This window comes from Anser anser (assembly GCF_964211835.1).
Source record: "Anser anser genome assembly, chromosome: 3".
Lineage (NCBI taxonomy): Eukaryota > Metazoa > Chordata > Aves > Anseriformes > Anatidae > Anser > Anser anser.
Genome location: NC_139722.1, coordinates 80,061,114 through 80,073,509, shown reverse-complemented (window position 1 = coordinate 80,073,509; position 12,396 = coordinate 80,061,114). Strand labels below are relative to the sequence as shown.

The window sequence follows — 12,396 nt, the reverse complement described above, 5'->3', positions numbered from 1 at the left end:
TATCATCATAAAGATACCACCTAGCCAGCGGGAGATGCTTTATGCAGAAATAAAGAACGTAGGACTTTATGCAGAATGGCTTTGTTTGTTTGTTTGTCTACTTAATTAACAAACGTGTACTGTTCTGGTTACAGGAAATGACGACAATAATCTCAACTCCATTTTTTATGAGCATTTGACAAGATCCCTGCAGGAGTCTCTTTGTGGAGATTTGATTCTGGGCCGCTGGGGAAACTACAGCACAGGAGACTGTTTTATTCTGGCATCAGATTATTTAAATGCCTTTGTGCACTTGATTGAAATTGGAAACGGCCTGGTCACCTTTCAGCTTAGAGGGCTGGAATTTCGAGGTAAGGATCCCTGATGATTTAAGTAACAACAAAAACTGCAGCAAAAACTGTCTGCCTTTCTTAACCTATCACAGCTCTGTAGTGGAGTTTAAGGATATTTTCTCTCTTTCTTTTTGTAGATATTTGTCTGTGTCTAAAGGCTCTGTATTTCTTTCTATCATTATTTGAATGACTGTTTTGAAACCTAGATATTAAGAAATTTAGAGTCATGTTCTGCAGTATCATAAGATGTTCAGAAACGTATTTCTATGGTCATGGATCTTTTAAGTTACACTCAGTCATGTATTAAGATTATTTCTCTCCTTCCATAACCATGAAAACTGAAGTTGCTCTTAAGTTGTTCAACTTCCACCCAAACTGGTCTTTGAAAAAATACCAAATATCATAATGACTCTTCTCACAGAAATTATCCCATGTGAGATTATGCAAGATGCTGGTGGTGAGATGGTCTCCATCACAGTGGACCAGGCGGGGAGAAGCAAATGAATCAGGGCTTCATTTCTCTTTTATTTAGGAAGATCTGACTTCAGCTGTTCAATATGTTCCTCTGTCAGGGCTCTCTTCTTTAGGAAAAGATGACTGCATTCCTCTTCCTAGATGTTGTGGTATTTGTGAGGTCAGTTGCTCATAGTATCATGCTCGTGTCCTTTATTATGTTGTTCTGCATAAAGTAGGGAGAAAAATGAAAGTAAACCCACAAAGCTTTTAAACAGTTTTTAAATTCACTTCATGCTATACACAGTGGTTGTGTTTGTTGCTTGGGTTTGTAACCTTTCAAAGATACCACTTTGCGATCGCAGATGCCAGGAGTTTTCAAATGCTAGAATAAACAGCTTCCCAGGCTCAAGGGCTGAGCATCTAATGGGCGACATGCAGAGGAGTGTATAATCAAGGCAACTTTTCAGCAAGGTTGAGTATGAGAAAATAGGAGACAGACTGGCTCTTTGAATGCACTTAGGTGTGGGAGGGAAATAGGAAGTAACATGTGTGGGCTCAAGTCTTGACTCTGTGACAGACTCCCCGTAGGATGTTGAGCAGGTTGTGGTATATGCTTGATGCTCACTTTCCTTTCTGTATGCTGGGGAGGAAGATAAGGAAAGTTAATGTGGAAAACAGTAAATACCTGAAAAATCTCAGTATTGTGGTAGCTGGTGAGATACCTATTCAGTACAGAGGCAAATTATAAGAAAAAAAAAAAAGCAAGTGGAAAGGGAGATAAAGAATTTATCGGCCTAGTAATTTCTTGTTGTTCATGATGATGGTGATGTATGTGTGTGTCTGTGGCTTTCTTCAACTTCAAAGGCATCTGTGCAAATATAATCTTCTTGTGTGCCCCCAAGGTATGCAGTGGTGCTCCTGTGTTTGAGATAGGTACTGAGGTTAATACCTTATAAAGGCCAGAGATGGAAAGTTTTTTTCGGCAGATTTGGAATTTGCTATTATTTCTTTCATGTCCATGCCAGACAAATGCAAATCTGTGTTGCTCTACAAGAACAGTTAAATACTGTGACAGTTCAAGTCTCTTAGTTGTAGTACTGCTGATTTCACAGGCTGATAAATCTCTAAGATAATTGCTTTTTTTTCTTCTTTTTTTTGAAGACAGTTTTAGTCAATCTGTCATTTTGGTGCCTCTTAGGTTACTCAAAGTACAATTCTTTATGGAAACTTTGTGAAGTTAGAAAATGTTTAATTCGTTTCTGTAGATCTGAAAATAAAAGTGACTTCCAGGATGGTCTAAAAAGTGATGTGTCTTGGAAAATGTTGGCATTAAGTTTATTTTTGTTGGGATTTTGAGTAAACAGGACAATGCACATTTCCTTTATCATCCATCCTGATTTCCCCAAATTATCTTTGCTCATCATCTTTTTGTGTTAAAATAGTTCATTATAGGGTTTGAAACAAAAGAAATCTCACTTCCATGCTTAAATTGTAAGAGTTTTTTCTTTGTGCAGTTGCCACCTCCTGCTGAGTCCTTCTCCTTCATCACCACCCCCATGCAGTTTAAGAAAAGTAAATCTTGCAAATATAGATGAAAAATATGAGAAGATGCTCAAATCACATTCTGGCTAGATAAAAAGCAGGCAGGCTTAATGAGCTGAAAGTTGAGTAGTGAATAACTGGATAGGTTTGTTGCAAGGAGGACTTTGACTTTGGGACAGCTTGAATCATTATCATTTGATTCATTACCAGGTGCCATTTTGTGTCTGAGTCTGAGAGCAAAGCTCCAAAATTGTAGTGTGCCACCTGTCAAGTGTGCCACCTCTGTATTCCCTAAAATCAGAGTTTCTGCAAACAAATGGTTCTGAAAATTGACATTTCCATGCCGATTGCCTAACAGTGCCTCTCTTTCTGAGCAGATCTAACATGTCTGCTCTCTGCAGCAGGTCTTTAAATTCAGCCTGGGCTGAGCCTCTGCAGCCTGTCATGTGTCTCAGGTTGCCTTTTGGAGCCAGTTGAGTTCTTCTCATGAATATTCCCCTCCCCAGGCTCTCATGTTCCTCAGGAGAGGGTCGGCAGCCTTTGAGGGAGCATTTTGACTGAGCATTCAAAGGACATGGATCCACAGGACCAGCAAAGCAGCAGCAAACATGAACCAGGAAAGCACAGACAAATTACTGAGGGGGGTAGAGGAGGAGAGGAGTGGCAAAAATGAAAATGAAAATCTCACCTAGACTACAAGAAAAAAATGTATGATTATTTTTTGTCCTCGTGGACGTGATAAGTATGCGAAGATTTCTCTGTCTTTCAGAATATTTTCTCAAGATAGAGAAGGATATATTGGGAAGAGAAAGTTGGGTGTCTGAAGATTCAGATTACATTGTAAACAAAAAAAACACTAATAGGATGGAATAATGGAAGATACCTGAGGAGAGAACAGCTTGAACGAGTAGCATTGGACATGTAAGAGTAAACCCCTCAGGACCATGCAGAGTAGGTGCCAGAGAAACCACAAGAATTTCAAGGCTGTTTAAGCAGAAACAGATGAGCCCAGAGGGGAACCAGGCATGAGCTGGATAAGATGGATCTGCCTGATGCAGACAGTAACAAACGTTTTGCAGACTCCAGACAGAGTGTGGGCAGGTAATCTGCTGTGTGCCCAGTGGATGGGCTGAGGTGGTGTGTTGACACCAGGGTGTTGCTTTTGTCTCCAGCTAACGCATGAGGGCTGGTTTGCTTTAGATAAGTCATGCTGCAGGACTGTGTCCTTTGTGTAACAGGTTACATTCTTGTGTCATCAAGGAACTGGGCTGCTCTAGTGGGGCCGTGAGTTACGTAGAGAAGACAGAGTCTGACTAAAAGGAGCCAGAAGGTCTGACCTGAAGGCAGAAGCTGTGTAAGGGGACAGGTCAAGGGCTGCTGTCAGCTCTGTGAAAGCCGAGACTGAGCAGAAAATCTTCCTTTGAAGGTTTCCTTTGTTCCTTCCTTTGAGCAGGATCGCTGCCTGCTAGGGCAGGAAGTCAGACCGGGCTGCCCCAAGCAGCAGGAAGGACCATCTCCTGCCCCAGCTGGGTAGGTTCCTTCCATTTCAGGTCTTGCAATTGCTCCATGGTGGGTGTGGGGTACAACTCAGTAGAGTAGGGTTTTTTCTGCATGTGGGAAGAGTGCGTGAAACAGCTGGGAGAACTTTGGAGCTTACAAAGCCAAGAGGCAGTTGCTGATAAACACTAGGCTTTCAGTCCACATACAACCACATTTCCTCTGCTTTGTGCATCTCACGTCCCTATTTTTGGTTGTCTGGTCATGTGGTGGTTTTCACATAGGACCCTGTTTTCATTCATTGTACAGATTGGTTTCCCACAAAGAGAGAAAGAAAAGGGCTAGAGGACAAACTTGAGGTCTGTAATTTCTGAGCTTTGGCTGCTTGACTTCTACTTCAAGTTCAAGCGTAATTTTAATTGAGAGCCCTAAAAATCTGCTGTTCCTTAAATAAGAAGTTCACGTTTGCCTGGGAAATGAGTGAATCACAGCAGTGTTCTCTGTGTCTGCAACTGTTTTCTGAGTAAACCAAAAGCAATATTTGCATTGAGGAGCTCTAGCTTTTCCTGTGAGTGTTTCTCATGCACTGGCAATGCTGCCACAGCAGCGCCCAAAGAAAAGGTCAGAGTGTCTTCCTAGTTTAAGTGTACTGGAGGCAGGAGAGACCACCTCACGTATTTGCATCCAGCTTAATTAAGAGTTGGCATTATAAAATGACTGATCCAGATTGCTTTCTAACTGTGTATAATTGAAGCATGCGTCTCAGCTTTTAAATGAAAAGCATCTTTGCAGTCGGGTAAGAAGATACAGATTGAACAAACTGAAAGAAGAGAGTCAGCAAAGCTGGCATTCCTCTCATCCATTTTTAGTCCTGTTCAAATTGAGCCGCTTGTATGAATTAGTTCCTCACTCTCCTTTCAAGTGATGGAGAGGGGATGTGCCTCCGTCATTTCATTTGTCCTGTGTGTAATGCAGGGGGAAGGCTTAAATACCTCCAGGTACCGAGAGGAGATGCTCATCTCTACCGAAAATGGAGAGGGTATTGATGAGCTTGGGGTTGGTGAAAACTTCCTGCAAGTTTTGGACTGTGCAGCTGCACATTAGTGTGGGGGAATGAAGCTCTTCGGTAACTTAACGATACTGTCTGTGCTAGACTGCAGTGGTACGCTAAAAGCAACCTGCCAGAAGAAATACATAATGTATCATTTAATTTGGAAGGAAGAGACAGGGGAAAACCCACAATCAAGGAACAAGCAGAAAGAATGTCAAAATATCTACCTCCCGCAAGTTCCCTGTAGAACGAGGAAGCCTTAAAATATTTTCCTGTTTAGTCTGTGCCTCAACAAAATGTCTTTTGGAGAACATCCAGTTAGGCGTAGCATGTGCAGAAATTACTTATGGATGATGCTGCTGAAATCTTGAGGAGCTGTTTTCTAACTCATTCCCGGTATTCTTCAATCATATAATTAACTTCTAAATCTCTGCTGTGATTTTGTTACTGAATGTTGCACGTGCAATATTCACGCTTCACTTGGAACTTCATTAGGTGAAGCAAGGGAAGAAGCACAGAGCAAGCACAGATGTAATTGCACGTAGTGGCGGGCAGCTGTGGCAGCAGGATGGGATTGCCGGTGGGGCTTTCTCTTTGTTAGCTAGTTTATTTTCCACGCAAAATGGCGTATGAATGCAGCCAGTTTAAGGTATATGCTTTAGGCACAGTAATGATGTCTAAGAAACAAGGACAGTTACTCATTTCGGCAGCGTGTGTATATGCTGTATGGTTTTATTACAGTAGCAAGTACATTACCAGTGCAAGGAGTATTTGTTGGTGTTTGATTTCTGTTTGAAGGTTCTGTAGCATGAGCGAGAATCAATCATTATTTAAAGACTGGATGCAGCATTCACTTTTTACTTTTTCAAATCGGTTCATGCTGTTGGGAAGTAAAAGTTCCCACCTTTATGTCTTTCATGAGACCGTACTTGATGTATATTTGGTGAATGCACAAAACCATCAAAAGATATTGATAAATTACAAGGAGTTCAGAGAAAAGCAGCCATTTTTAACACGCCTCTTTTGAGAGAAGGTTAAAAGAATTGAATGCACATTGTTTGCAGGAAAGAACAAAGGCTAAGAAACACGATGTTCAGAAATATTATGGGCATGAACAGAAAGGATGCAGAAGGATTTCTTTGATTTAATCACGGTGAACTACTTGAAAAGACATAAAACAGGGAAGACAATACTTTACATTGAATGCAGGAAATCTGTGATGTAGAAGCCTTTCTAGGTGTACAGTAGTGCTCCAGCAGTGTAAACCATCTATGCATTTCAAACAGACTTAGAATACTTCAGTTTCTTTAACACAGGCTAGAATAAATATTTGATGCCTTTTTTCCCTTTCCTCCCTTGCACAATTTTACATGTATATATGGGTGTACTGGGGAAGACTTCTGGAAGGAAGGAAAATGTTTTTAGATGCTCAGTAGCCTTTTTAGTGAAAATATTTCTTTGTCAGAAACAAAATGTTGCACTACATTGCACTCCAAAAGAGGTGACGTGGGAGGTTCTCATGGTATTTGGTAGCTGCAAGTTTAACAACCTGCACCTTTGAGAATGCTTTCTTTCACCTGGGGCTTCACAATGTGTCTTGGTGGACCAAGAAAAGGAGAGGTTTTTGAGGAGAGGTGATATCTGTTGTTAGACCAACTGATCTACTTTAAAAAAAAAAAAAAAAAAACAGGCTATTTTTCGGGCATAAAGCACCTGAAGCTGTTGAAAACCAGAGCACAGTTTTACAACTAATAGTTTTGATGTTTGAGGAGTTAGTATGGTTGCTTTTTTGTTGTTGTTTTTGTTTGTTTTTTTTTGTTTAAGTCCTGAGATTTTTCTTTGAAACAAGCTGAGGTTCTCACAGTTTATAAATTATTATTTGTAATCCCAGTTCTACAAGGAAACAACCTGGAAGGAAGCAAAGCAGGTGGTAGTTTCCAGAAAGTGTCCAGTTCTGCGATCCTTGAGTTTCCATCTGGGAGCTCAGTTCACTCCTTTTTGAAGTATTTTTTCTTTTTTATTTCTAGAGCTGTAATACAATGCTTGGTTTGGGGGTAAATAGCCTTTTGCTGTCTTTTAGCTCTTTACGCTTCTTCTGGGTGATAACTTGCCACCTTTCAAGCTGCTATGCTAAGTAGAAAAGACATGTCAGGGGTAAAGGAGCCTTGTCCGTTAGAATTTAAGAATACCCAGATTTGCAGAACTCGATGGAACAAAGTCACTGTGTTATTTCCACTGTAATGCGTTTATTTGTAAAATGCTAATGATTTTGTGAAACGAATGGTGAACAAACAGGCAGTTCTGTGGAGTCCTTGGTGAAGAGACCTCTGCATATACCCTACCTTGGGCTTCAGTCTGTCTTCATGGCTCCCATCTCTATGTCTGGCCCAATCCCTCAAATTTAACATCTAGTTAAATCCCTTAGTCCAAAGCTGGTTGTTGGGGTCACAGAGTTTAAAGCTTGAAGTGCAGGAGAATGATTTGTGATCTTAACATCTGTGGGGTAGCGTTAGTACGTGAGCCCTTTCATGGTACATTTGCACTCTAGGTGCTTGTACGTCAGCAGTCCTAGATTCTCAAGCCATCATAGCCTTCAGCCACAATAATTTATCTGCATTCTGGATGTGTTGTTAAACTGGAGTGTTTTATAGAAATGTTTTAGTTTTATAAATAAGTTTATAGAACTGCTTCTAGAAGTATGTTGCTGTGTTAGAGGGTTCTCTTTCTGGCCCTTCAGTACTGAATAATGCTTTTCCTTTCACTCACTCAGTTTGCAAAATTAAATGCAAAAGCATACTTTGATTTCAGCCTTAAATTCTAGAAGGCTGGATGGTCATTCGTTTAGATACATTTTCTGAATCCTCTTGAAGTGAGATTACAGCCTTCAGTTCCAATATTCTCATTTCCATTTAGGTCAGATCATGCTAGCAGAGCACAAGTTGGTCTTCAGGTCCTGACGTTGTCAGGAAAATAGAAAGAGTTCCAAGTTCTCACACTGGTTTTCTCCTGAGCTCACATAGATTGACCTTGCTTTGTTGAGCTGGCACGTGTTCTTGCATTGATGAATTTTTGGCAACCATCCAGAGTTAGATATCTTACAGATGAATCAGCCTCATCTGTGCTAGCAAGGGTCACAGTGAATGACTAAGCCAGAGCGGAGCAGGAGAGCTTATTTTCTTTCTGCTGCAGAAAGAAATGTTAAAAAAAATGTTTTCCTTCAGATTTCGAAATGACTGATTACCAGTGAAAACATTTTCCTGTATTTTAATATTTAATGGTACTACACTTAATTATATTGCATAACTGAAGTGCACGTTCTGCTCCCTGCTCTTTGGTTTTATGAATAATTCTCTTAGAATTGCTTGAACTTGATCATTTTTGGAGAAGCAATATAAAATTGACATTTTAATCATCAGTTTATAACATTATATATACGAAAGTTTGGGGTCACTGTTCTGTAAAAGATGCACGCAGATGCTTAACTTTATTTGCTGTCACTTGCCCCTTTTGGCTCCATGCATAATGCTGAGCACATGCTTGTAGTCTTTGCAGTACCAGTGTAATGAACCAAAAGGGATTGAGGCAGGCACTGGTAAAATGAAAATTTTCAGTAACTTGAAAATCTGTGGCATTGAAATCCAGCCAGTGCATTATGGCCTAAAGCAAGGTTCAGTTAAAGATGAAAGAAAATTTATGGCAGTCTCACTAGGGCTGACTGGAAGAAATAACGGGAACCAACATGAACTTGAGCATCAAGTCTGCCTTTTGTCTTTGCAGACCCGAGTCTCTTTTCTAGATGGCGCTTGGAAATATTAATCAGCAGATGAGTTGGGACTGAGGACACGAGCCAGGGATTTGGTATTTTGGCAGAACACTGGCCATGCCTCAGATCACACATTTAAAGTAAACAGAGGCTCTCCAAGCAATCAAGACACCGAATCCCTGTGGTGATAGTACCTGAATGCATCAAGCAGCTGTTGTTAAGCAAGGGCATGCTTGCCAGATGCTGACAGAGCACAGCCCCGATTCCATTCTTTGGAATACATTTGTGAAATGACCACATGAGCTCCTTGGTTTGTTCCCAGAGGTTTTGTAATAATACAGGCCCAGTTAGAAGGCCTCTGGCTCCCCAGGTTCAATGTTGATTGTATTCACTGTAGAAGAATTTTAAGTTTCATTGATTAAAATTATCTAGTAAAAATGACTTGGAGACATTTTTACCTGTTGAATTAGCCGAGAATGGAAATAATTGTTCTCGCTGCTTCTTCTGTTTGTGATGCATGTGATGACAGCTTCCCTCAAACACTGAGGGTCCCTCGAACTCACCAGTTATCAGCCTCTTTAGGGCCCATATTTTACAAAGTACTTGGCTTAAGAAAACTGGTAATTACAGTCTCTACTAATAATGTAAGGTATTTATTAATACAGGCAATATAGAGAGCACCTAAAAGCATAGCCAGCATTTGGTAGGAATGAAATGTGATACTTGCTTACAAAGTAAAAACTAGATTTAAGAATAGGGATACATAGAGTAAGCAAACCCATCTTTAATTCCACTAGTTGTAAGGGGATTAGTGGCACTTGTTTATTAGGCTTGCGCTTTTCACCACTTACAAATTCTTGTCAGTGTTTAATTTAGCACCTGGGATGAGGACTGCTCTTCTCTTAAATTCAGTTTAATACTGAAAGACATTCAACCTTTCAAAAAATAGACATAACAGCAATAGTAACAGCACCAGCAAGGAGTAGTTATTTTACCCTTTTCAAGCTCTGTACAGAGGGACATGCCTTTCCCTACTTTGCTTTGAGTACAATGTCTTTTGACTTGGCTTCAGGAAAGCATCCACTGACCCAGAGCAGTTACTGTTTGTTTTTTTTTTGCTGTTGAGCGTTAAGTGTTAATTCATGTAGAAATCTGTGAAATATGAAGCAGAAGCAAGCCAGTTCATGTCCAGTCCCACTGGAAATGTCGACTTGATAGGTAATGCTTTGTACTTTGTGGCAGTCTTGATCAGATAGATGTTTATACTTAGGTTACTTAAGTCATTTAGTAATTAGTCATAATTGTATATCCCTGAAGTCCAAGGGGGAACACACGCGAGTATGTGAACAATGCTGGATTTACACACACAGTGTAAGTTTTCAGTTTCGAACATACCCAAATTCTTCTCCCATTTACACTGGCACAACAGAACAGGTCTGTTGGTCCTGGCAGATGCTGCTTATTTTTCTTTATATAATCTCTAGCAATAAAGTTCTCAGAGAGATGATGTGTTTCAAATCATGTGGTTTTCTTGCTATTTTTGACTGTGAGAACACAGGATGTGCTCTGAAGTGTATTTGCTGGTATGTTAAATTTATATGCCATACCACACTTTCCCCCAGAATGAAAGGTAAGCGGTAGCAGAGATGCAAACTCAAATTAGTATGTGAGAGACACGCTTGTTAAGGAACATGTAATGAGCAGATGAGAGCCTGCTGGTAAGTGTTGTGTCTTTGATGCCAGCTAAGGCTTTAACTGAGTGTATCCCTCTCCGGAAACTGCAGTACAGTGTCTAGCACCTTCCTCTCCTTTCGAGACCATTTGGAAGCTGACTGAACCAGCTTTCTCATGGGGTGACACCGAAACCACTGGTGGAAAGGCCATGTGAGATGTATGTGTAGCTTACATGGCCTTGAAAGATAGTTTGTAGAAGTTCAGCGGGGAGAGGAAGTTCTGCAACAACCCACAGAGAGTAAATTTTAAGAAGGTTACATGTCAAGAAAATCTAGCTCATGTATTTTGAGAACTGTGTGGGGAGCACATGTCCACCTCTGGTTTTGATTTGTAGTGCCCTACATGGTTTTCAAACCACATTTATAGCTTTTAAATCCTGAGGGCTCAGGCTGACCATGGAGTGTGCACAGCACAGGCCAGAAACGCAGTCTGCAAAGCAGAAATATTATTGTTGCTGCATCTGCCTCACAACTTCTTTTTGAGTTAACATGACTTTTTCAGAAAGATTTCCTCCATTTTGATGTAAAGGCCTGTGTAATAGGCTAATTAGAGAGCTGCTCTGTCCTCATGATGTACTGCCACTAGTGCTATTCATTAGAAATGTTTGATCCAGAGTAGCTTTTACTCTGGTGGGAGAAAGAACAACCAGTTGCATGTTATTTTTGGAACCTGCTTTCCAAGATAGTTTGCTGTAACCCAGATTTTATAAGTGCTCTGACAGACTGTAAAATCTTTGTTTGCATCCTGTATGTTATTTGAAGAAGCAGACTGGGACTTGGATCAATTTGCTTAATATGCCTGATGGAGCAAGAATCTTTAGTGTTGCTTCCTGGTGAGTTTTTATTAAGGCAGAAGCTGTGGTCTGTAGTTTGGCTCAGCTCAGAACCAAATGCCTAGAACATTAGATTGGGCCCTTTTGGCTTTTATAGGTGGTAGTAAATAGTAGTAAATAAATGATGTATAGCGCTTTATTTGCTACTGCACATGGATCAATTGGCACATCTAATTTGTTGCCATAGCTCTTTCTATTAGATTTTTGCTAAGCATGTAGAGCCTTAAATCATACTTTCTCTGCTTGGAGGAAGTTCTTTGTTTCCTCCCCCCACAATAACTGGCAGCATATTCTCTTTTTCTCACTGCCAAGGGACATATTGCCAGCAGAGAGAAGTGGAGGCTATAACAGAAGGAGATGAAGACAATGAAGGCTGCTGCTGTTGTAAGCCCGGACACTTGCCTCACTTGTTATCATGTAATGCAGCCTTTAACCTCCGATGGCTGACATGGGAAATAACACGAACCCAGTACATCCTGGAAGGATATAGCATCATTGATAACAACGCTGCAACAATGCTGCAAGTTTTTGATCTGCGGAGAATACTTATCAGATACTATATAAAGGTAAACTCTTTGGTAAAGTGGACTGTATTCCTGTGCAGGTGTGTCTAAAGGCTAGCTTTCTGGCTAGCTTTTAGAGTTTGAAGTAACTGGCTTTGTATTTATTCATTTCCACCATTGGCAGTCAGACTGACTCAATATTAGGTAGGGATAATTAACTCATATCTCCCTTTGCTACATATGATCCTGGCCAGTTACACGTAGTACAGAAAATTGCAGACATGCTTAAGCAGAAATCAAGAAGAACATCTACTGATAAAGGCAGAGGAAATATTCTTACAAAGCAAAACTTACAGTTTGTTATTTCTTATTGATTTCACCTTTTTACCATTTTTTTTCTGGGAAAAAAAATCAACAAGCATAAAGATCTTTGGAGCTCTCTGAAGAGCTGTTTCTCAAATGTACTTTGTTACCAGCATAAACCCCTTTCTTACCTGCTGTTTTATGTGAGTATCACAACACATTTGAAGTTTGTGAATTCCATTGATTAAACATCTATTCATTTATACCACTTCTATATTTGCAGTGTTATTAAGACCACAATGACCACACAGATAGTTATTTGTCAGAAAAGCCAAACCCTTTTAACCCAGCAAATGAAGAGTTCACTGTGCTTTACTGTCTTC

General features: G+C 40.3%; 1 protein-coding gene across 7 annotated transcripts in view; it reads left to right on the top strand.

Moving 5' to 3' along the window:
- Positions 1-12,396, top strand: part of PCNX2 (pecanex 2) — a 165,623-nt gene that overhangs the window by 123,450 nt on the left and 29,777 nt on the right. For all 7 annotated transcript variants that reach the window (XR_014581368.1, XM_083828450.1, XM_083828451.1 and 4 more), the window contains 2 exons: positions 135-350; positions 11,520-11,773. Coding sequence is in view for 6 of the 7 variants with exons in the window: in XM_083828450.1 (XP_083684576.1) it covers positions 135-350; positions 11,520-11,773 (470 nt within the window). In the remaining variant the exon portion in view is untranslated. The remainder of the gene's footprint in view (positions 1-134; positions 351-11,519; positions 11,774-12,396) is intronic.